The sequence below is a fragment of the Acanthochromis polyacanthus genome, chromosome 6 (genome assembly GCF_021347895.1).
Source record: "Acanthochromis polyacanthus isolate Apoly-LR-REF ecotype Palm Island chromosome 6, KAUST_Apoly_ChrSc, whole genome shotgun sequence".
NCBI classification, from domain to species: domain Eukaryota; kingdom Metazoa; phylum Chordata; class Actinopteri; family Pomacentridae; genus Acanthochromis; species Acanthochromis polyacanthus.
Genome location: NC_067118.1, coordinates 9,312,723 through 9,328,820, shown reverse-complemented (window position 1 = coordinate 9,328,820; position 16,098 = coordinate 9,312,723). Strand labels below are relative to the sequence as shown.

General features: G+C 37.5%; 1 protein-coding gene across 1 annotated transcript in view; it reads right to left on the bottom strand.

Moving 5' to 3' along the window:
* Positions 1-16,098, bottom strand: part of plagl2 (pleiomorphic adenoma gene-like 2) — a 78,257-nt gene that overhangs the window by 12,621 nt on the left and 49,538 nt on the right. The window contains exons 2-3 of the mRNA XM_022202838.2: positions 1,536-1,652; positions 965-1,444 (exon numbers count right to left, since the gene is read on the bottom strand). Coding sequence (XP_022058530.1) covers positions 965-1,299 — 335 coding nt within the window. The 5' untranslated portion in view covers positions 1,300-1,444; positions 1,536-1,652. The remainder of the gene's footprint in view (positions 1-964; positions 1,445-1,535; positions 1,653-16,098) is intronic.

Sequence of the window (16,098 nt, the reverse complement as noted above, 5' to 3'; positions counted from 1 at the left end):
TTTAAGATTTCTGTTGTGGCATTTACTAGAAAAGCTGCTGCATTTGAAAATGATGCTAATGACAGCCGTGAAAGTGCAGCTAACTAGTTAAAATCTCCATGATTCATTGTTCCTTCGCCAAGGAACACGGTTCTGTGGTGATCGACATACGTTTGTCTGTTGTCTGTCTGTCTGTCTGTCTGTTTGCAACATTACTCAAAAATGGACTAACGGATCTGAATAAAATTATCAGGAAAAGTCAGAAATGATACAAGGACCAAGTGATTACATTTTGACTGTGATGCGGCTTGTAGTCTGGATTCACAGATTTGTTCAAGATTTCTGTATTGTGAGATGGCGTCATGGCGTCACTGTAACTATGACAACAAGTGAACACTATGTCATCACATGATTGCGATCCGACTACGAATCCACCGCTGTGGACTTATCAGGACTTATCTGTCAGAAATGAAACAAGGAACAAATTAAATTGTGGTCGTGTTTCCTAATCAGATCAATTTCTGCTGCCCGCTCCATATTTAGGTCACGTGACTCTGTATTCGTACAAAACGTACACATGCATAACACACGCCTGTGCTCAGTGCAAGGTCATTTTTTATTTAAGATTTCATCTGTCAGAAAAGACAGGACGACTGAGCAGCCTTGGAGGAGTACTGCGCTCTCTGAGTGCTTTTCGTGTTGATTGATTGTAAACTCGTGTTTCAAGTTTTAACTTCTTCCCATTCCCTTTCGAACATGTTGAAGTTTTTCTGTTTTCCTCTCAGTCTCCTTATATGAGAAGCATGATGAACTATTTTGTTGTTCTGTGAATCATTTGTTGAATGTTATTAATTACATGTTCGAAATAAAGAAATGAAATGAAATGAAGCCTTTTGAAAGACGGATTAAAGTACAAACTATAATGTCACTGAGAAACCTTCAGAAGTCATGTATCATTCTATATCTGAGTGATTGGTGTCAGTACCTGAAGAGTTTGTATTTAGAGCTGAAGGCCTTGGGACAGTGTGGCTGTGAGCAGTGGAAGGGTTTCTCTCCTGTGTGACTCAAGGCGTGGAGCCGGAGTTTGTCCTGGGAGGCGAACAGAGCCCCGCACACCAAGCACTCGTTACCACTCGACCTCCCTACGTCTCCTCCTTCCTCTTCCCTTTCCCTCTCTCTCTCTTTCCCCCTGTCTCGCTCTCTCTCTCTCTCTGTCCGTGGGGCGGCGCTCCCAAACAGCTTGGTGGCAGTCCGTCGTCCCTCTTCCTCCGGCGTCAGTGCGGTAATACGGTGTGAGGCATCGGCGGCAGCAGCTGCCATGGCAGCCCTAGAGTGCCGCTGCCATGAAAACTCACTTGCGGCTCCCCTGCCTCGCAGGCTCAACGTGGGAAGGAGTTGTTGAAAACGAAGGACAGCTCACTGGAGTTGCCAATGATCCAACGGAAACATCGAGATGAGCTGAAACCTGTGGCGGGACAGAATGAACATGATTAGAAGTCAGCTGTTTCCATGTTTGTGGCAACGCTGAGAACTTTTCTGATGAAGCCTAAGTTTACCTGTTTGTTAAAATCCTTCCTCTGTCTCTTGTCGCTCCTCTCCTTCACTCCCCTCACCCAGTTCCAACAGCTATGGTTGGTGGTGAGTGGCAAATACTGCTCTGCATCTTTACTGTCCTGAGAGGAGACAGCAAACATAAAGGTAAGTCAACAAGAAGAGACTCCAGTTTTGTTAACCTGTAACTTAAACCATCCATCCATAATCTATACACCGCTTAATCCTCATCAGGGTCGGCAGGAGTCTATCCCATGCCATCTTAGGGTGAAGGCAGGGGACACCTGGACAAGTCAGTAGCCTATCACAGGACTACACATAGAGACAAACAAACATGCTTACACTCACACCTACAAACAATTTAGGATCACCAATTAACCTCAGCATGTGTTTGGGCTGTGTGACGAAGCCGGAGAACTCAGAGAAAACCCACACATGCAAATGCAAAAGTCTATGCAGAAATGCCCAGGCTCGGACATAAACCGGAGATCATCTAGCTACAAGATAGATAGATAGATTAAATGTTTATTAATCACACAGCGGGGAAATTTACAGTGTACAGCAGCAAATAGAACATTTTGAATAAAAAAGGTGATCTTTAAAAAAACAACTATTTATTAAATTATATTTTATGACAGGGACATTGTAGCTGCTCCAAGAGATGTTGCCAAATGGAATTGCATTGTACCCTTTGCAATGACAATAAAGCTTCTTATTATTTAGGTAGTTGCTGGAGGTACGGACCCGTACTTTCCATTTGCCAATCAGATACGCGAGATCTGGTCACGTGACTCCTGGTAGACGCTGCAGCACCAATAATGTCAAAAACCAATCAAAACCCCATAATCCCAAAAAAAAGCCGAAAACAAAACATCTCCAGCCAACAGGTCTGACTTGACTCATGCGTTCTTTGCAGACTTCCTGTGAGCTCACTAGGGGGAGCTGAACGACAAGTCTGTCAGACGTGACAGGAACTGCAGAGGATCAGCAGAAAAAGTGTTTTGTGAATGATGATTTTCAGTCACAGCACAATACCTTTGTTTGTACAAGCACATGTGAAGGCCAAACGCAATTACACATCCTCATCCCTCATCATGTGTGTCTGCAGATGAGAGCGCGGCGCACAAAGCCAGCTTTGTACTTGTGTGTGTATACATGTATGTACTTGTTATGAAACTGGATAAGGGTCCTGTAATCCATGGGAAAACACGGAAACACACACAACCACCCCCTTAGGGTTGTGATGGGTGGGGATAAATGGGCGGTTGGAGATTGTTTACACCACAAGCTCGGGCTTCCCAGAACCAGTGCTACCTGTCGCCCTGAATTCAGCAAATTCCTGACAATAACAGCCGCAGAAAATTTCAAAATAAGGCCAAGCGCATGGAAACCTGCACTGAAGAGCCTACTGACCGCCGATTACATCAACCTGGGTCGGCGGAGAGACCGGATGAACTCTGTGCATTCCCTTATTTACACTCAGTGACCTCTGTGACCCCCCTGCGAGCTAACACACCGGCTAAGTCCAAGGTTGAGCGGACACAACACTGATCGCAATGTCAGCTGTGCTCCAAGCTTCGGCCACGTGAACCAAGAGTGCATTCAAGTATGGTAAACACATGTGGGCATATGTGGCCGGACACACTCACACACGCACACACACACACGCACACACACACACGCACACACACACATACATGCACAACTCTGAGTGTAACGGCATCCTTTCTGTGTGAGAGGTCAGGAAGTTCAGAAAGACAGCAAATACGCAGGAGTCTGCTTTGAGGGCTTTCAGTCGCTTCTTGTGTTTGTTTACGAACACATTCAGGTGAACACACGTTTCCACAGGTTGCAGTAAAACATGCAACTGTAGGAGGCGCGTGTGTGGAATTTCTGCTTTCCACATGCATGCCGGTGCGCACACATATGTCCCATTGTGTACATGTGCGTACATGCGTCTCGGTAATGTATGTGTGTTTACAGCGGTGGTTAAGAGGAGCTGACAGCTGTAGCGTTGTGTGGTGGTCATCACCCAGCAGGGAGGGTGCAGGGGGGTGACACCCGTCCCATTGACCACCCTCAGGGAGCCCGGATCTATTGTACAGCCTACCCACATCGCACATTCCTGGCCTTGAACCACGCCGTCGCCCGACCCTGCCTCTGTCCAACATCACGTACAACACAACGGGTTGTGGCCGAATGCAACGTCACCGGCAAACATACAGTTCAGCCACACACATGCAACACAATGAGGAGAAGCCACACTGCCAAGTTACAGAAACAGGCCTAACTGGAGCCTGAACACAAAGGACGCACCGCGACAAACCATGTGGACCTGGAATTTCACACATAGATGATCTCAGGCCTCAAAGTGCCTGTTAGTGACTCCTACGGACCTGTGTAATATGATTATGCATACATTAAAACCTATTTTCTCCAAAAAGAAGGTTTGGAGCTTTAACATGTTCCATTTTTTGCTATTTCTTATTGATTTTAAAACAATAAGGAATTAGCTTTTTAGTTGTTTATTGTTTTTCATACATTAAATTATTTAAAAGCAGTCAGGCCACATTAAATCCTGCAAACTATACTTGACTGCAAAGGCTACTCCACTAAGCTAGGTTAGTTAGCTTTGAGCTAGTTAGCTTTTAAAAGTTTTGTTACTTTTTCTTTTACAAGTATCATTTAAGTTTCAGCAACTGTCGTATTTGTGTGGTAACAAATGATGTTGAAGCATTAAAAATGAAGCACAATTAATTCTCTTTATTCCACACAAAAAATTTTAACTACACATGCATCAAAACCTCCTTTTTCCCCAAAGAAAGTTTGGAGCTACAACATCTTGTGGCGACACACTGATCTATTTAACCAGGCAAAGCAGCGTGAAGTGATCTCTCAAACACTCCTGGTAAATTATAATTTGAAGGACTTTCTCACAACATTTTCAAAAAAGCACAGGAGTAATGACACAGGTGCTGCTACAAACATTAACAACAGATCTGTTCTACTAAAGTGTTCCAACAAGTCATGACAGTGTGGCGGAGAACTCGCACAAACAAGTCCATTACTCGAAACGGAATCAACTAAATGCAATTCAGACATTATGCTTTTATTTATGCTTTTGTTTTAGTCTTTTTCTTAAGTAAACATGAAAATGCTGGAAAAAGTGGTGCATATCTCACATTAGTTTGTCTTTTCCGTCTTGAAGGCAAACATTATTTTTTATGATCGCTACAATGTTCATTTTTCCATCACCCACACATGAAAAGTGCAATTTACTTGTGTTTTAAACAAGTAATATTACCATAAGAAGCTTTAATGGCAGCATTAACATATATATTGTGTTAAAATGCTCTGAAAAAAATGTCACAAGCATCACTAGAATTTACTTTCTCTCCTTCCCACCTCTCCCTGTAATAGAAAAATCCGATTAAATTGCATCTTTGGGGTTGTTGTCGAACATATTTAAAGAGAGAGAATAACTGGTTTGCAGCAAATAGCTAAATTCAATTACAATAAAGAAAAAAAAACTGTCAAACAAACTTGTTATCTGTCCCACTGCTTTCTCCATATCAGCCTTTGTATCGAAGAGTACATCAATCTTCTGAACGCTTCTGTGTTTTTTGTTCCTGCCACATTTATAATCAGTGTAGGCTAATTTTTTATGGGAATACAAAGTTCTGCACCTCTATGGAAACATCACAACCATGATTAGTAGTAGAGAGATCTCTGAAATGTCATGTAGGCAGTAAGACACAGATAAATAGCCATAAATCATAAAAAACAAAAGTTAAAAATGGGATCAGCATGTAGAGCATTTGTATTAACAATATTGGAAGAAAAAATGGGGGCTCTGCATGCTATCGATATTTTACAACTTTATTTCCAGTCACTGATGGCTTCACAGTTGTGCCGAGAAGTGCAGAATTTCTTTTTTTTTTTTTTTATAAAATCTGATCAGGATAAATGCTTTATTTTTGGCAACATTTTATTAAATGAAACGTGGAATAAAGTGATTTAATGAAATATGACGATATGTGATTTGGTTAATTTTCCAAATCAAGTTCATAAAATCTGATTCCCAAACAAGTCAGTGGACTTAAAGGCTTTTAAAATTAATCAAAAATCACAATTGTCAAAATTGTCACCATTCATCAGAGCTGCAAACTGTAAGAACAAAAAAATCTGAATTTCTGTCATCGATTTGGAAAATTAACCAAAAGACAGTACGGTACTTAGAATTTAGGTGTACAGATGTGAAGCTACAAATCTCCACACTTTCCCAACTTTTTTCCCGTTAAATCAGTGTTGTTACTGTTTTTCTATCAGCCAAAACAAAAAAGAACTAGTCTCCCTCTTTTACTTGTACACTTCAACAAGCCGACTGCTGCATGTCAAAGGAGAAAACCTTTGTGCACTAGATCACTGAATGTTTCCCACATGGCTCCCTGCAGCACTTTATGCTCCTTATTATATATCAATCAACCAGTGACCATCCGGTTGAAGTTTCTCTCTCTTGTACTTCTGCTCCACATGAGGAAAAACCTCTCGACTGACACTCTGATCTTCCTTCTGTTGTGTTTAAAGAGAAAATCCATCACTGCCGTCTGCAGCTACGATCCACAGCGATGTACAGGATGACTTCCAGATGCTCCCACATCCACAATTATAAACACGTTACTGGTAAATGAATATGAATTTTAAATAAATGAACTGTTTCTGCTTTAGAATTAAAGTGGCAATAAAAGCTTAATATAATAATGCTCTTTTATATGTGTTGATTCCTTAATTTTTAGGTGTTTTTCCTAATAATAAAAGGTTTCTTGTCATTATTTATTACTAAGGAAGATTAATATAGTGTAGAACCAAGTAAAAGACATTATATTTACAACTTTATTCTTTTGTCAAAAGCCATTTTATGGTTGATTTCTTTAGTTCTATCCAGAATACTGTTGCCAGCTGTGTAATTTTGTCTTTTAAAATCACTTTCATGTAACCTTGAAAATCTTAAATGTGGATTCAGATATACAGTGTTCCTTCAAAGCGAGTCAGCATCAGGTGCACGAACAGCTATGTTGTGAAAGTGGAGCTTTAAGCTAATTTATCAGTTTTTTTCTGTTAGTATTTCATTGACTTCACAGAAAATCTACAAAGGACATTTAATTGCACACATGTACATGAATTCAATGCATTAAACTATCTAAGAACAGTTCAGCCACATTAAATCCTGCCAATTTTTATGGAATCAAAGGCTTCTACAGTTTTTTTGATTTTAAAAAAATCAGTTCTATGAAACCTTAAAAATCATAAAGGTGGATTTAGATATTCGTTCTTCCTCACAAAGTCAGTTAACAGCAACTACACAAACTGCTAGGCTCAAAAAATGGGTCAAAGTTAATTTTATTTCCCTTTTTTCTTAGTATTGTACAGGCCGTGCAGGAAAAAAGATGGGGCCATGAATTTAAGGTAATAAATGATTTAAAATCTGTTAAACCACATTAAATCCAGCCAGTTCCACTTGGGTCAAAGGCTATTCCGCTAAGCTAGGCTAGTTAGCTTTAAGCTAGTTAGCTTTTCAAGATAAAGTCACCTTTTTCCTCACCAGTGTGATTTAAGTTTTAGCGACTGCCTTATTTGTGTGCAAACAAAGACACAGTTAAGAGGCTGAAGCATTAAAACTGCCCTTTTATTTCCACAAATAAGCAAAAGGGTTGTAAATGCAATTAGCTAAATCTCTTAGCTAGCTGGTTTTTATCTGTTGTCTAGCTCAGCTTTTCCTCAAAAATGAGACATTTCTAAGGTGTAAACATTTTTTTATAGTAAAATAAAACATCAAACATCTGATTTTTTTAACAAGTACAATAATTTTTGTAGTCTTCTCACTTTACGTCTATGATTAATAAATATCTGATACTTTCACTCTATTCAAGTTTTCAGTTAGCTTGGTGCTAGTTAGCTTTATAAACTACATTTTTTAAAGTTTTTTTCCCCACCGATATGCTTTCAGTTTTAGTGACTGTCTTATTTGTGTGATAACAAACGCAGTTAAGATGTTGAAGTGTCAAAATTGCTATTTTTAATTCCACAAAAAGTAAAACGTTAGTAAAGTGCATTTAGTTAAAACTGTTGACTTGTGTTTTTCTGTTCTCCAGCTCAGCTTTTTCTTTAAAAATATGACACTTCTAAGGTTTACATTGGTCTTACATTAAAACAAGATATCAAAAATTAGACTGTGGTCTTACCTCAAGGTTGAACAAATATATAAGCTAGCTATTTGCTGTGTTTTGCCAACTTCACTAAGCTGCTAAGCTAGGCTAGTTAGGCAGCAAGCTATCTTTTCAAAGTTGTGTTACTTTTTTAAAACCAGATGCAGCTACTGGCATTTGTGTGGTAACAAATGTGGTTAAGGAGAAAATGAAGAAGAAAAAGCATTAAAACAAGAAAAGTTGTTCAAGTGCATTTGGCTATAACTATACTGGAAATTCTTTTAAAAATAAAACAAAAAAATAAGTAAATCAGATTTTGATCATATCTCAGTTTTGAATAACTACTGTATATCAGTTAGTTGTTTGCTATTTATTTATTTTTTAGAGCAGCACTGTTATCCTCATTCAAGAAAGTGATTTAATACTACAACAATCTTCTTAGTTTTCTCACTTTTCGTCCATGTTTCATAACTCAAACAGTGAAAACACTGTTAAACTTTATGCATTAGGTGTTCACACTTCTTTAAAGAGGGGGAACTGACTGGATTTGAGCACTAGTTGGATTTTCTCGTCTAAATCAAGTCATAGTTGACAACTACTTGCTATGGTTTGTTCATTTTTAATGTAAAATGTTCTGTGTTATCTGGTCCTGACTAACTCCTGCAGAAAGATCCCAACAAAATACAGAGACGGGACATTTTCTGTGAATAATTTGCTCATTTGTCACAGCTGAGTGTAAATTATCCTTTGAATATGAACTGTTGCTTCAAAAACATCATCAAAGTGACAGCGTGTCCTGTTAGATTACAGACTTTTATTAGTTTACTGTCAAACACCAACAAAGACTCAATCGTAGACAACAGACAGCAAAGACTGAAAACATGCAGTTAGATTAGCAGGTTAAAAAACAGTAATATTGCTTCATTTTAGTCAAATTCTATGCATAAAATCAAAATTAAACGACTTAATAGTTAGAATCATGTTACCATGATTCATAGTGAATTAACTGATAAATCAATTAACAGACAGCTAATCTGCAACATCTAAAATACAATATTGCACTTCTTTTGGACACTTTGGTGACATTTTACAACATTTCCCAACATTTTAGGCTAAACAGTTAATTTTTCAGATTTCTTAAAATCCAACATGGATGGAAGGACAAAGCGAAGATTTTCTGACTTTTAATTGGGTAAACAATGAATTTTGAAGACTCTTTTTCATGGAAAGTGATTATTTTTTTTAGCTGTAAAACAGCTTATGAATTTAAATCTCCATTTTTACAAGTGAAATAGGCTGTTTCTATAGTTTCAGATTGCTTTTTAAAGTTCTTTTAGGGCTGAAATCTTTTATTACTGACTATTCTGGTTCATTTTACGTCTTTTACGCAAAACAAGTTCATTGTTGATCCAAGAGAAGTCCTGTAGCACGTAAAAAAATAAGGTAGAAACCAAACTCCAAAAAAGAAAATGTGGTGCCGAGGGAGAGTTTTCAAAAGAAAATGGTTTAAATACAAGAAAATAATTATTATCCAAAGTACTGTGATTATTTCCTAGCTTTATAACACATTTAGTATATTTAAATATCCATTTTTTTAAGTGAAATTGGTTGTTTTTATAGTGATAGACAGGTGAAACAACATTTATATATCATTTCCTCATTTATTATTACACAAATTAACTGCTAGTTCTATTTCTAAAGGTCATAAAGCTCGTCTGTGTGCAGCAGAAACAACATTTCTCTAGCATTTTCTACTTTATTAATATACAAAATAAGTGTGTTTGTTAATATAGCACTTTTTAAGAGACTTTGGTGATGTTTTCTACTATTTTCTGACTTTTAATAAGGTAATCAGTGAATTTTTAGGACTCTTTTTTATATAAAGACAAAGCAATCATAATCAGAAAATTAAACTGTGTTCAGTGTTGTAATGCTCATCTATGTGCAGCAGAAACAACATTTATCTATTATTTTCTATTATGTTAATACAGAAAACAAGTGTTAGTTTCACTGCTAAGCATCACTAATGGATCCTGTGTGTTAGACTGTTAATCTGCAGCAAATTTGAGTCGAAAATCAAAATTTGAGGCTAAAAACAGATTAAAAAATAAATAAATTCTAACCCCCAAAATATATTAAGTGCTATAAAGCTCATCTGTGTGCAGCAGAAACACATTTACTCATCATTTCCTCATTTTTTAATATACAAAACAACTGCTAGTTCTATTTCTGAAGGTCCTAAAGCTCATCTATGTACAGCAGAAACAACATATTTGTACTGTTTTCTAGCTTGTTAATACACAAAACAAATGAGGTGTGATGATGTGACAAGTGTGTTTGTTCATATAGCACTTTTTAAGAGACTTTGGTGACATTTTTTGCGATTTTCTGACTATAAATAGGGTAAACGATGAATTTTTATGATATTTTTTTAGAAGGACAAAGTAAAAAATAGGAAAAGTGAAACTGTCTGCAGCAAATTCAAATCTGAATTATAATATTGCGCTTTTCAAGACTATTTTCTGACATTTCAGATGCTAAGTATTAAATTTTAAAGATAAAAAAAAAATCCCAACCCCCTAAATGTCTTTTAACTGTTATAAAGCTCATCTGTGTGCAGCAGAAACATTTACTCATCATTTCCTCATTTTTTAATATACTAAAAAGCTCATCTACGTGCAGCAGAAACAACATTTACGTATTATGCTCTAATCTACTAATACAGAAAACGTGTTAGTGTCCGTGCTCTGCGTCAGTAATGGATCCTGTGTGTTCCCTCCATGCAGTCAGCAGGTTACAGGTCACTGCTTTACAACCAGCAGCACAAACGACACGACTGCAGCCATTTCTAACCAACTAATCACACTTGAGTGCAAAACTGCAGGACGAGAACTTGGCTTCCAAAATGGCCACGACCGGAGCGCTGGGTTCACATTTAAAAAACCTCTGCCTACTTCCCCTAATCAAAAACGCTGAAAGCAGAATTGAACCGCCACTTTCCAACCGCCCGGGTGTCTTTGGTTTCTGTCCTGGATGAAAGAGCTTCCACATTCCTTTCCTGGGGGGTCAGAGGTCAGCCTCTGCACTGCCTGCCTGCCCGCCTCCGATCCCGCATGCTGAGTGACTGCCGTTAACCCCTTCCACTCCCAGCAGCACGTTGGGAGGCTTCTCCAGGCTCCCGATCGGGCTTTTTGTGCCGCCGGAAGCTCCGTTTGGGCCTCTGCAGAACCGCAGAGCCGCTAAAGCAGCACGCCGGAGCCGCCTGACTGAACTGCGCGAACGAAAACTAAATATAGAAAGTGAGTTCAGCGTCCGGAGCTTAGGTGACAACAGCCGTGGAAAGAGGAGGAGGAGGAGTGGAGGATGGGTGGAAGAGCTCTGCTGCACAAACATTTCAGCCAAAATACGAGAAAATGAATGACTGTGCACCCAAGAAAGGTCATGTAGCGTGGTGAGAAAAGGAGCCAGAGATGTGATTACCAGGAAGGAAAGTCTGCTGCTGCAAAGTGTTTGCTTTTAAACTTATTAGGTGTGTTTAAATCTAGATTTCTGCGAGAGAAACTAGTTGTTTTTGTAGTTCTAGACTTCTTTTTAAGGCTTGTTTTAGAGTTAATCTGAAAAAGCGCACGTCAGCAAGCAAACAGATCTTGTGCTTTAAATTACTGTGATTATTTCTGAGCTTTAAGTTGCTGTTTAAATCTTCATTTCTGCAAGAGAAAATAGTTGTTTTTGTAGTTCCAGATTGCTTTTTAAGGCTTGTTTTAGGGTTCATTTGAAAAATCGCACGTTATAAAGCAAAAAAAATTATGCTGTAAAATAATGTGATTATTTCTTAGCTTTAAAAAACATTTAGTGTATAAAAATCTACATTTTTGCAAGGGAAAATTGTTGTTTTTGTACTTAAATAATGCTTTTTAAGGGTTGTTTTATGGGACATTTGATCAAGTGCACATGTTAGAAAGCAAAAAGACTATTTTTGCAAATTATTGTGATTATTTCTGAGCTTTAAGACACATTTGGTGTATTTAAATCTACATTTCTACAAGAGAAAATTGTTGTTTATCTCATTTTAGACTGTTGTTAGCTTCACTTTAAGGTCATAATCTTATATTAGTACATTTTTCTGTTATTTCTCTTACGTTGTTTTTCTGTGCAGCCGTGAGTCTTTGTGGTTTCTCCTCATCTTGGTCAGAAAAACAGATTTAAAACTTGTGTTTAGGCTGAAATTTTGTATTTCTGACTTTTCTGCTATAAAACTTGTTGCTTATTTTGAGTCAGAAAAAGAAATTTTGCAAAAGCTGCCCGAGAAATGTCAAATACAGCGACAAGATGATTTTAACACAGGTACAGAAAACAACAAAAACCCTCCTCATCAACGTGTTAAACTGAAATAAAAGCTACAGACGGCCCTGCAGAGGGAGTTTTCAAAAGGAAACAGCTAAAAAACAAGAAAACTACTGTTGTTGACTGAAGAAGGTTCCATAGCATGTGAAAAATGTTGGAAATGTGGTGACAAAAAAAGAAAAATCTGGTGGTTTATTTGAAAGGTTCACGTTAGAAAGCAGAAGGACTGGTTCTGAAAAATGTGGAGATTATTTCTGAACTTTAAAGCACTTTTGGGTTGTTTAAATCTCCATTTTTGCAATAAAAAATGTTGTTTTTAGACTGTTTGAAGGTTCCATTTTTGCTGCTTATCTTGGTCAGAAAATTAGATTCGGTTTATTCAATTTTCTCCATTTTTGCAGTAAAGATGGTCATTTTTATAGTTTTGGACCATTTTAAGTTCCCTTTTTTGTGTTTAGGCTGAAACATTTCATCACTGTCATTTCTGATTCATTTTAGGATTTCCTCTGCATTTTGTCTCTTTTAATTTTTTTTCTGCACAGCTGTAATTTCTTGTTGCTTGTTCGGCTCAGGACAGCAGAAGCAGCTAAAGAAAAGTATAAGAGCAGCAGCAAAAACAAAAACCTGATTAGACACATGTTAAGCCAAAATAAAAATTTCAGACGAGCGTGCAGAGGGAGTTTACTGACGGAAATAGCTAAAACAAACAAACAAACAAGAAAATGCTTATTTTTTAAGACAAGAAAGGTCATGTCGAATGTGAAAAAGGAAAACAAAAAGAAAAGAAAGCAAAAGGCCAAAACATACTTTGGTGTGTTTAAATGTTGTTTTTATAGTTTTAGACTGTTTTAAGGCTCCATTTAAGGCGGCTCAGACTGAAATCTTTCATTATTTCATTTTTCTATTATCTCTTTCATTCTGTTGTTCTTCTAAATGGTTGTAAATCTTTGTTGTTGCTGCTAATCTCAGAAAAAAACAACAAAAATGAGATCACTAATACAAAAGAAAAAAAAACTTTCCAAAAACCCTTCAAAAATTAGACAAAGAAGTTAGACAGCAACAAAAAATGAACAAACAGCAAAAAATGAGGAAAAAATGACAAAAGCAAGTAACAAAACAACAAAAAAATGAGAAATAATATGACAAAAAAGAGACAGATGACAAAAAAGACACAAAAAAACAACAAAAGCAAGACAAAGTATTCCAAAAATGAGACACAAAAGGACAGAAGAAAATCACAAAACAAAAAAGACACAAGAAATTAGTCAAAAAAGTTAGAAAGCCACAAAAAATGAACAACAAAAATGTAAAAATAAATGACAGAAATAAGACATAAAACACAAGCGAGACAAAATAACAAAAATGAGAAACAAAACAACCAAAAATTAGACAGAGACAAAAGCATGACAAAAAATTACACAAATAACACAAACTAGACAAAAAATGACAAAAACGAGAAACAAAACAAAAACATGAGACAAATGACAGGTCAGACAAAAAAAGACAACAAATCCAACAAAAACAAGGCAAAATATTACAAAAATGAGACACAAAGCAACAAAAAAATCACAAAACAAAATATAAAAGAGACATAAAATTAGAAAAAAGTTAAAAAGCGACAAAAATATCGACAAATGACAAAAAAGATAAAAATAAGACAAAAAAACACAAGCGAGACAAAAAGACAAAAACGAGACACAAAACGACAAAAAATGAGACAAACGGCACAAAAGCAAACAAAGGAGACAAAAAATTTGACAAGAAAGTTAGAATGTGACAAAAAATGGACAAACAACAAAAGTAAGACAAAAAATTACACAAACGAGATAAAAAAATGACAAAAACGACAAATAAAATGACAAAAACATGAGACAAACGACAAAAGTCACACAAAAAAGACAAAAAAACTACAAAAAAGACAAAATATTACAAAAATGAGACACAAAACGACGAAAAAATAGCAATCTAGTATTTTACTTTGTTTTACAAATTTACAAATTACACTTTCAAGCTTCTCTGTCATTTTAACACTTTACAAAGTCGTCCCATGGGCCGGATTGGACCCTCTGGTGGGCCGGTTTTGGCCCGCGGGCCACATGTTTGACACCCCTGGTTTAGACGTTTTTAAAGTTCCATTTAAGGTGACTGAAATCTTTCATTATTTAATTTTTCTACCACGTCTCTTCTGTTGTTTTCCTGCACAGTTGTTTCTTATCTCAGTCACAAAAGAGATTTTTAAGCTAAAGAAGCATCAAATACAGCAAAGTAATGACGTCAGCGAAGCAGAAACCCTCCATACAAACATGTTAAACTTCAATAAAAGCCTCAGACAGACCTGCAGAGGGAGAGTTTTCTATCGGAGGGAGTTTTCAGGAGGAAACGAGCTGATAGAAGCAGCCGGATAAGGACTGTGGGAGAGACGCTTCTGTAAACGGAGGCAGATAGAGGAGGGCTGGAGGTAGAGGGGGATGAAAGGGAAAAGGGGGGGAAAGCTGGAATCAGTGGCAGCGCTGGGGTCGGGGGTCTCTGCAACAGTCAAGTGATTCCAGAGAAGGCGACGAGGGTGGAGGGGCGGGAGGTCACGCTTTACTAAACACATTGACCGGACCTGGAGGAGTCAGTGAAGGCAGCACGGACCCTCAGAAATATGTCGGGACAACTTCAAAACCTCCAGGTCCAGTTAAAACCCTGAAAAACCGGAACAAACACAGAAACTTTCAGACCAGATTGTCAATAACACGGGTCCAAATGTGACACTTGTCTTTTTCTTTTGCGTATAAAATGATGTTCCAGGAACAGATCAAACCTCTGAACACAAAAACCCACAAGTGCATTTCAATCGCATCTTATCCTTTTTTTTTAAAAAAATCTGTAAAATTATACAATTTATCAAAGTCAGAAGCTTTACAAACAGAAAGAAAGATCAGGCTTAAAAACTTGTCAGAAATAAACCGCTAGGTCTAACTAAATTCTGTAAAAACTAAAAAATTCTGGATTCTTTCGCGTATCTGTGAAGCTATTAATGGTTCAGCTGCAACCAACAGTCACGTGACAAAAATTTGTCAACTTTTCGGCTGAACTGTAGGCAGTGGTTATACAGAGCAGACTGGAGACAAGCATAGAAATAAATTTATCTTTACATTTTTGACAATAAATAATAAATTTCTTTAATTTAGGATTTATGGAAATACAACAGTGTTGTACTACAGAAGACACATTTCTGAGTTCGTTCTACTTCTAACCATGGTTGTTCTGTTTCCATAGAGCCACAGGACTTTATATTGCAGTGAAAAATGAGCCCACAGTCAGTAAACGCCGTACTCAGCGTTCGGAGCGTTGAGGAAGAATATGAGAGTTTTGTGCCAAAGGTTTCTTCCTGTCTGCAGACAGCTGCGGCTCAAAATGAAACTGCACGTGCACGTTTCATGTACAAGAAAACATGCCGGAGGTGTCCTGACAACAAGAAGAGGAGCTGCTTTGTTTACTGGTTTAAATTGAACAACATGAGAAAATTTGTCTTAAAGTAATGAAACCAATATCGTTAAATACAGGACAAATATAACTAGAATAGAACTCAGAGAGCGTAGTAGTCTGCCAAGGCTGTCCATTCCCCATATGGCACTGTCAGAAATGGAGCATTTTTTTGTATAAATGCAACATTTGTTCATTAGTTATTGATCAGAAATCACGGCAACATAGAATGTGTCCATTTAATATAGATGTACCCACAAACAACATGACCTAGCACTGAGCACAGGCATGTGTTACACATGTGTACGTTATGTGTGGACACCAAATCACATGACCTAAATATGTAGCAGGCAGCAGGAATTGATGGGACTCAGAAACACCCCCATAATGTAATCAGTTGTTCCTTGGATCATTTCTGTTGGATAAGTTCTGGTAAGTCTGCAGCGGTTTATTTGTAGTAGGATCACAATCATGTGATCATCAGCAGGCAGCTGATGTCCCGTTCACTTGCTGTCATGGTTACAGTGACGTCTGCCGCTACCTCACA